The 9,867-nt window shown below is 36.5% G+C and overlaps 1 protein-coding gene across 9 annotated transcripts in view; it reads left to right on the forward strand.

Moving 5' to 3' along the window:
- The window catches only part of LOC101891010 (solute carrier organic anion transporter family member 5A1), a 68,537-nt gene extending 59,092 nt beyond the window's left edge, over positions 1-9,445 (forward strand). For all 9 annotated transcript variants that reach the window (XM_059128296.1, XM_059128297.1, XM_059128293.1 and 6 more), the window contains 9 exons: positions 3-634; positions 699-1,163; positions 1,227-1,327; positions 5,015-5,207; positions 5,275-5,820; positions 5,877-6,291; positions 6,354-6,505; positions 6,577-6,703; positions 7,060-9,445. In XM_059128296.1, the coding sequence (XP_058984279.1) occupies positions 3-634; positions 699-1,163; positions 1,227-1,327; positions 5,015-5,207; positions 5,275-5,820; positions 5,877-6,291; positions 6,354-6,505; positions 6,577-6,703; positions 7,060-8,002 (3,574 nt within the window). In that variant the 3' untranslated portion in view covers positions 8,003-9,445. The remainder of the gene's footprint in view (positions 1-2; positions 635-698; positions 1,164-1,226; positions 1,328-5,014; positions 5,208-5,274; positions 5,821-5,876; positions 6,292-6,353; positions 6,506-6,576; positions 6,704-7,059) is intronic.
- Positions 9,446-9,867: the final 422 nt, after the last annotated feature.

A 9,867-nucleotide genomic window follows, 5' to 3' on the forward strand; every position in this document is an offset into this window, starting at 1 on the left:
AGACGGCAAGAGTCAATGTATCAAATGACCGGCCTCTATTCCGAGACAAACAGCGGCGATGACAGCAGCATTGATCTAGCCGAGGATAGTGTACTGGCCAGTGGTTCAGCTAATCCTATCGGCAGCACTGCAACTACAACAATGTCAACAGTACTTACGAATAATGCCCGAAATCTTCAAGCCAAAACATCATCCTGCTCCGATTCGGTGATTAGGTGTCACAGCCGTCAGTCGTCGGCTGTTCTGGGAAATGCCCTCCACAGTCATAACAATTTACATGGAAACCAAAATGCCTACGCTGTGGCAAGTAACAATGCAACTTGTGGCCTTAATGATGATGACGACGACTTGCGATCCCAAGACTGTGGCATAATGGCGTGCCGGCCAAGAGGCGTACAAAAGTTCGCCCGCATCAAGATTTTTGTGTTGCTGTTGTCGATGTTGGTCACCCTGCAGCAGGCATTGAGTTCGGGCTACATCAATTCGGTGATAACAACCATTGAGAAGCGTTTCGAAATACCGTCCAGTTATTCTGGTCTAATAGCGTCCAGTTATGAGATTGGCAATGTGATTACCGTTATATTTGTGAGCTATTTGGGAAGCAGACGTCATATACCGGTGTGGATCGGCATTGGTAAGTACCCTGATGTGTGACTGTCACCAAACAACTAATCTCTCTCATGTCTTCTCTACACCAGGTGCAGTCATTATGGGCATTGGCTCTTTGGTATTTATGGTTCCACATTTTACGGGCGAGCCCAATCCTGGTGTTAGTATCGCCAATGAGACTACGGATAATATTTGTCGCAGTGCATTGGTGCGAAATCAAGACATGGATTTGGGCAGACTGTCTAGTGGTCTCTCAAATCCTCCCTTGGCACCGCACACGTTGAGAGAAGACAACTGTCTTGAGGGCAAATTGTCTACATTTGGCCCTGTACTGTTATTTGTCATAGCTCAACTGCTCTTAGGATGTGGTGGCAGTCCTCTGTTCACATTGGGCACGACCTATGTCGACGATCACGTAAAAACGGAAAGTTCATCCATGTACATTGGTTGCATGTACAGCATGGCTGCCTTTGGGCCTGTGGTAGGTTTCCTTTTGGGTGCCTATTTGCTGTCTTTCCACATGGACTCGCTGTCATCGTCGATAATTTCGATTGGTAAGATCAATTGCATTAAAACTCAGAGAATTTTGCAGTATTCATATTTTATATTCTTTACAGACCCGGGTGATCGCCGTTGGGTTGGTATGTGGTGGGGAGGTTTTCTTCTGTGTGGAGTTTTGTTGCTCATAGTTGCTATACCATTTTTCTCATTTCCAAAGGTAAGTTGTAGTCAATACACATTTCGCTCATTTACCTAAAAAGTGGCACACCTCAGTGTCGAGAAAAATTCATTTTAAGATTCGATTGAAATTTGACATCTCGAAATAAAAAGTTTTTACACAGGGTCTGTTCCAGAATTACAAGAATGTAAAACTTTTCACTGCGATAACGGATTTTCCCTATATGATGTTGAAAAAATTGCAAAACTAGTAGATTCTTGCAGATTTTTGGAACAAGGTACTAGGCAGTTTGTTCCAAAACTCCAAGAATCTAAAAAATTTTTACTACGATAACCGATTTTCCCTTTATGAAATCGAAGAAAATTGCAAAACTAATAGATTCTTTTTTACATTCTTGCAGTTCTGGAACAGAGCATCATAGACAATTATTTGCAAAGAGTCCACCAGATAGCGCTAAATTTTTCTGTAAGATCATCAGCATGATTTGAAGCATTTATGAGCTTTACAAACTCAATGTACGGTTTTGTTGATATACATTTAAAAGCCTTATTAAAAGATACATATCGCGGTGATGTTGACGCATGTCTAAATTATAAAAATATTTCGAGCTTTACTTCTGTATCATTTAACAATACCCCATTGAAAATGAAGATTTTATAAGTCTGTTGCATTCGCATGTAATTGATACGACCCTTGACTATATTGGGAAATTAATTTGACATCTGTAACTGCTTGTATTTTAATATCAGGATCTCATGTAAAATAATAATTGTTTACCCGTAAAAAGTAATTGCTCAAAAATAAATAAATAAATAATTTAAGAGACAAATGCAAGTGTCCATCCGCTTCACTCCACAAATGCTTATCAACAGTTTTTATCATGACAAATTATTACTAAAAATGCCTTGACAATATAATGGTGTCGCTGTATATCCAAAACTAGAACTGATGTAAATATTACATCAGCTACGAAAACAACCACGAACAAACAATGCGTCTATACTTTAACCTATGATTTGTAGTCGAAACTTACGCAGCGGATGGCCCTGGTTTCAAATTTGAAAATAAAAGCCAGTTGAGTTTGATAGAACTTGCTGGACAAATTTCTATCAGTTGCATCCAGCAACTCTCAGTAAAACAACTGTCTAAATTTCTTCTTTCGAAAAATTTGATAACAATTGTTAAAAGATTTCAAATAAACAGACACACTTATTATTGTGTCATTATACACATCCAAACTACGAAAGTAAAGAATGTACACATTTTAGGATAGTTCCGTCTATATTTTTGTTAGTTTAAACAATTACTGCAGAAAAAATCACCAGACAGATTGTTTTTGTATAATTTTATGAAAATAATAAGAGTTGTCTCTCTTGCGTATAAATGTTGTAAAAAGTATTATCTTTTACGATAACTTTCATAAAATTTAGCAAGAAACTACTGTTAAGGCAATACAGGGTGAGAAAAAAATGCAACAGAGTCAAACGCCGTCATTTTTACATTTTTTTAATATTATTGAATAAAGAATAGGTTTAGATTTGTTCGAATTGGTCACCTTTGGCATGAATTATGGCCAATGAAACCGTCACACGCTGTCTGAATGTTGTTCTGCGGTATTTTGGCCCATTCCCGGCGAAGCGCTTGCTTGAGGTGATCGACACATTGGTATTTTTAAATGCCAACCTTGCTTTCCAAAATATTCAGACACAATAATCCGAAGATTTTGGTGGCCATTGTGCGCTGGAAATGAAGCGATGAACCTAATTTTGTAGCCATTCTTGGTGGCGCGTGCTAAGTGAGATGGTACTGAGTTCTGTTGGAATGTCCAAGGTCTGCGGCCAAAAGGTTTGTGTGCCCCAGGCTTTAATACACTCTCCAGAATATTTTCGCGATAAAATTCGGCATTTATTCTGATGTCACGGTCGATTAATACGAGCGGAGAAGGACCATTGGCTGTTATCGCGGCCCACACCATCACCATGGCCCGCGCTTGAGTTCTGGTGGCCAAGCGAAGATGCACATTTTCAGCAGACCGATCATTTTGTTTGTTTACAAACTTCTGGACAACGAATGTTTTCTCATCGGAGAAAACCAAATTCGGCAGTTCATCTCTTTCGGCCAAGAAACTCTTTAGCTCTTTTGAGTCTATTTTCTTTCTGTTGCGGTGTAAATTCTTGCACTTTTTGAAATTTCAATGGCTTTACCCCGAGCTCATTTTTCAATATTTGCCGAATGGAATATTGCGATATGTTCAGCTCACGAGCCGTTTTTCGGCCACTGCGACTCGGGTTTCGATCAATTCGTTTCTTTACTTCGTTACTTCCTTCTACGTCGGGGTATGCTACCAGTATCACGGTAACTAGCAATGGTCCGAGGCACAAAAGATTTATTCACTTTTATATGCTGGAATGCTCTAACTATAGCCACTTGTGGTTTTCAAGCCAAATATAAAGAAATCACACTATCACGCCTGAATTCCATCACGAATAACTTGTTTTTTCTGAAAAAGGCTCACCAAAATTATTTTTTACGCTTTTAAACAATATGATGAGCTGTCACTGGTATAATTTTAACTGCTGTCGGACGAGTGGCTTAGAAATGATAGCAGTCTGAAGTTGGTTGCAGTTTTTTCATATCACCCTGTATATGCGTTACATTTTTAAATTGTTAAAAAAAAAAGAAAACAAATAAAAATACATAATTTCATAGTGCAAAATAAGTTCTTAAATGATATAATAAACGATGATTTTTTTACCTGAAAAGAACTGAACGCCAGGACTGAACTTTCAAAACCCTCCAATACGAGTTAAAAATATTTATAAAAAAGTGATTTAATATTCAAACGTGTTGTTGCACTTAAAACTAAAAATACTAGTGAGATCGGTTCAAAAGCATACCCGTTAAGTCGGCGCCATACCAAAATGTGAACATGTATAGATAATTTTTTACTACAAAGATTATCCATTGCAAATGTGCCTAAAATTTAGAGATGTTTAAACGGAATGAAAAATAATAAAATTATTGTCGAAATTTGTAAACATGTTTGCATCGGCCACAAAGCAGCTGTGCTTTTTAAATAATTTTTACTGAGTAAATGTTGTCTGTAAGTTTTTCTCCGTATTTTTCGTTCTGCATATTTTTTTACAATGCAGGGTGTAGTGTCTAGTTTATGATGAAAAAAAAAAACGTCTACCTTCCCCTATCTGCCCCGGAAAATTATTCTCCTTGTGTGTATTTGTATATTTTCAATTGACATTTCTATATTAACTAATTTCAAATGTTTTCAAAATTGGTTAGAAAATTACATTTTAACATTGTTATTATAATTTATAACGGCATTGGTATAAGAATATTGCTAAAATCGTTAAAATCCATAAATAGAGCCGGACCTCAAACTGGGTTGCCCATGAATATACACTTACAAATCAATATGCAAAATTACTTACAAATCGGTTAGTAATAATAATAATAATTATTATAATACCAAAAATCGGACGATAATATTATATAGGGGCTATGCTAAAATGTGGACTAACAGCCACAAACATTTTGTTTTATCAATTTGGTTCATTATAAACTTATTTATCGAATTTCGTGACATTAGCTTCATCATAAATATTTTTGTTACAACCTCCAATACAAATAGGACCACACATTCAAAACATTTCTATATGTTAGAGATGAGATTTTATTTCTCTTTTTTTTTTCTGATCCTGTTTGTTTTAGGTTCTCACACACGAAAAGAAGAAAATTCGCAAAGCCTCTGTTGTCGTGCAGCCAGCAATACCAAACAATTCAAACAGTCTACCGCGAACCACTGACGAAATTGGTCGAGTTAAAAAGGAAATTGTATCGGTGGCCCCCAAAGATGAACCGGAAAAACCCAAAGTCGATACGGGCTATGGCAAAGATATTAAAGGTAATGATGATATAAGCCTCTAAAAAATAAGATTGTAGCTACAGTTTTTTTTTTTTTAAATTTTCAGATATACCCCAATCCATGCTTCGATTAGTTACCAATCCAGTTTATATTGTCACATGTCTAGGCGCCTGCATGGAATTGATGATAGTTTCTGGTTTTGTGGTATTTCTTCCCAAGTATTTGGAAACACAATTCAGTGTCGGCAAAAGCCAGGCAAGTGTTTTCACTGGATCTATTGCCATACCAGGAGCGTGCATTGGCATCTTTATTGGCGGGTGTGTTCTTAAGAGATTCCAGTTGAAACCAAAAGGAGCAGTTACGTTTGTCTTGATATCCAACATCATCTGTTTGGGATGTTATGCTCTGCTATTCTTTCTGGGCTGCGACAATCTCAAGATGGCTGGCACAACCATGCCTTACTACAATAACTCTAAGCATGGAACCTTGGAACCATTCCAAGTAAATTTAACGGCTGCCTGCAATTTTGGTTGTGAATGTTTGACCAGTGATGTTGAACCTGTGTGTGGCAATAATGGCCTGACATATTTCAGCCCATGTCATGCGGGATGCACTGCCTTTTCGTCCAGTTCCAATTACACAAATTGCGCATGTAAGTGAATGTTGGGTAAAAATCCATTCGATTGGAGTAACTTATTTGTTTCGCAGGTGTCCATGCCAACATTTCTAGCAGCATTTACATGGGAGCTGGTGGCAGCCATGCAGAGGCCCTGAATGCCAATGAAAACTTTGCAGAAGTCACTGTAGTTCCTGTTGCCACTGCCGGACCTTGTGCCAATCCCTGCCGCAACATTTATCCGTTCCTTATTCTACTCTTCTTTATGACATTTATTGTGGCAGCCACTCAAATGCCGCTTCTTATGATTGTACTGCGCTCCGTGTCCGAGGAGGAGCGCTCATTTGCTCTCGGGATGCAATTTGTAATATTCCGTTTGTTTGGCTATATCCCAGCACCGATTCTGTTCGGCAATCTCATCGATTCCACTTGCCTTTTGTGGAAGTCTTCGTGTGGCGAGAAAGGAGGCCGTTGTCTTATTTACGACATTGAAAAGTTCCGTTACAAGTAAGTTATTGTGGGCCCCTCTATTTGAATAAAAGTGTAAAAATATTCGAATACCTTTCTAGATATGTGGGTCTTTGCGCAACAGTCAAAATAGTAGCTCTGGTGATATTCATCATAGATTGGTGGCTCGTTAGGCGCCGCAAGCAATTGGACAAAACAAAACCATTGAACCCAAGCGATCCAGTAATAGGATCCATCATTAGCTTGGACAAATGTAAGTTTTTATTTTCTGCTGAGATATGTAAGAAGGTTTTAAAATAACCATATCTATAATTTTAATCGCAGTGTTTGAAGAAAAACTGGCTGTCAATGAATCCAACTTGAATTATGATGATAGCGGTGAGCTGGCTTTGAAATCCGATACATATCGCCATTCTCGTAATAATTCACGTACAATTCAATTGGAATATGGGTAAGCAAATATTTTTTTCGGAATAATACCCATTTAAAAAGAAAATGGTTTGATAAAAAATAACAAGGGAAAAGCAGTATAAATGTATGCATTTTTGTCCCCCTCCTGTAAATAAGGAAACTAGTGGACATTTTTAAACATCAATACAGGGTTAGCCTATAAGGGTCAATTATATTGAATTGTAGAGGTAATGCTTTGCCACGATTATAAACGTTTAAAAGGCCAGAGGGATATCAATTTGTAGACTGGGTGTCGAAATAAAAAAAAACTATAGGAGAAGTTTTGATGAGTTATGAGATATAGTTTTTCTGTCTACTTTTCCATTTATTTGTGTGATTTCTCTTTCCATTTTATAGTTACGATAAATGCAGTAACACATTGCCGGCCAACAATCCAAACATTCCCCAGACAAAATCAAAGAAACACTTCCGTAGTGCTTCGTGTGATGTGAAGATGATACGAAGTTTTGCCAAGGATCACAATACCAACACCAACAATCCCATGGACGCCTGTGAAACATCCAAATTCAAAAATTTGAAAAAACTTCACACACATTCCCGCAATAATTCAAGTGACCTTAATTCTGAGTTCCGCCATAAATTGGTAGCACACTCCAATTCCTGTTCACGGGATGATCCAAATTTCAGCATACGCTTTATACAAAATCAACTAAAACCGCAAGCAGATGAAGAAGACGAAGATGAACTGACAACTGGATGTGGTCATTTCGTGCGAAAACATTCGCGCAACCACTCCTATGACCAGATATACATGCCGAACAACATCAGATTTGATCCGGAGTTTCTGCGAGGTCATCATAACCATCACAACAATAAAAAGAACGTAAATTTGCTCAAAAATGTGGTAATGGAAAATAAATTGAAGAACTCCAATGAAACAAATGAGGCGGTGCTAACCACTGCCTTGGACTCGCAAGGTCATTCGCGCAACAATTCGAAAGATCTTAATATAAGAATTGCTCAAACCGCCCCCGGCTCTACTATTAACAGCAGCACTTCCACTAACGTAGGTAATGATACAACAGCTTTAAGTATTCTAAGACATCGTCGCACCAACTCCAAGGACTTAAATAACAGTACAACTGCTTCAAATCTTGGCGAAAACACCGGGGCGACACCGGCGGTACCCGCCACTTCATCCGCAAGCCATAAGAAACATTCACGTAATCCCTCCCATCAGAAAATACAAATCGATGACGACCGTAGCGGATTGATTGGTCCGGATGACGAGGACGACGACGACAATGAAGGGGCTCAACAAAAGGTTGTCAGTATTTAGAGGGAGGGAATTGCTGCAATCAAATTGTCTCTACAACGGTTTCCTGTAGTTAAACACTATTATGCTAAGAATCCTTCCTATAGAAGTGCAATAATACATTCCCTTTTATTTTATGCATCGATTTATGGACAGATAATAACATTTCTCGCAGAGTTGTGGATATTCAAATGTTTGCTTTAAGTTAACACAACTTGCAATGAGCAGAATTCAGATAATTAAAATGTGTCGAGATTAACGTTAAATATGCTGTGAAAATAGATGAATGGGTTTTGAATATCTCTCTAACAAGATCAAGCTATTTACTACCTTGCTTTGGCATATTAATATGTCTAGCTTACAAAATCTGCAACGAAACTATCCATACAGACACACCGCATGCGTTATCAATAATTTCTGTTACATATCATTTTTGTAGGCTTTCACTAGGCTAAATCCTGCCAAGCCTAATTTCAGGACTCTAATATCGTTTTAAATACACATCATATCGGATGATCTGTACTTATTTAATTTAGCATTCTTCTAGAAACAATACATTAATCACATCAATTGTCATCAACTTTGATTTTCGAAAATAAAATGTCGGAGAGTTGAGATGGCGTCGACAATGGACTTGAGATGAAGTGAAATTTGATTCATACCAAATTTCTAGACTGTACGAGGAATATACATACATATGATAGAAGAAGAAGACGAAGCCTGGAAGATAGTTGTTTGAGCAATTCATACAATAACTAAATAAGTACTTAGGTGTAGTAAAAAGAATAAAACTATTATCAATTAACGTATTTAGATACAAGAGTCTATGACTGTTTTATGTACATCAACAATAATCAATTTTACCTAAGAAACAATAGGACGAATACTGGTTAATACAATGAGCTTGATGTTACTAGTGGGACATTATTTGTGAAGGTTTTCTATTGATAATTTCTTCTTTCTTTCTTTTGAATTTAAATGGAAAATATAAATTCCTATGAATGCGACCCATTGTAATATTCAAATATAGTTATTTGTATGAGCCAGTTTGTGTGATACATATACCAAGTTAAAAATGAAAGTAAAATAACAATATTAACAATTTAGATAAATGAGAAATGAAACTGAGACTATTTTACATAGAATGCGATTGATTTTAAAGAATTAGCAAAAGATCAGACACACATTCAGACACTAAAAATCTGCAATAAATTATTTTTAACAATAAAAATAATAATAGTAGTAGTAATGACTATTTCACATTTTAGAATAAATTATGTTGTATCAAGCAAATGGAAAAAAATGTCAAACCACATGCTACAGATAATACATACACACTGGTGTATAAATAGTCAAAAATTCTACACTACAAATTCAATGGTGTAAAGTCGTTTTACAATTCCTATATTATACTATAAAATGTCTGGAAATGAACAGCTGTGAAAAAGTCTTGTACAAGACGTCATATATCGATTGTGTTTTCATTTCTACAACAAAAAAATAATAAATTTTCTTCATTTAAATGGATTCGCAGGGTGTATGCGGAAAAATGGTTGAGTAGTGGCAGGGTATTTATTATCCATCTATCTATGCAATTGGTTTACATGGTACAATATGACTACGTGGGACTATGCTATGCCAATTTGAAATAATTCGTCTAATCCATAGGTGTGTATGTATGCCAACAACAGAAATCTGTAGAAAAAAACACAAGAAAAATAATCCATAAATAAGATCTAAATATTTAAATGAAGATACTTTAGATGTTTAAGTAGAAAATGAAATTTTTATCAAATAAATATTTTTTAAATTATAAATAACGCTGCTGCAGAACTCATGTCCAATGGTAATAGAAGAAATATTTATTTTTGCTCCGATTTTGTTGTTTA

The sequence above is a fragment of the Musca domestica genome, unplaced genomic scaffold, assembly GCF_030504385.1.
Source record: "Musca domestica strain aabys unplaced genomic scaffold, Musca_domestica.polishedcontigs.V.1.1 5, whole genome shotgun sequence".
Lineage (NCBI taxonomy): Eukaryota > Metazoa > Arthropoda > Insecta > Diptera > Muscidae > Musca > Musca domestica.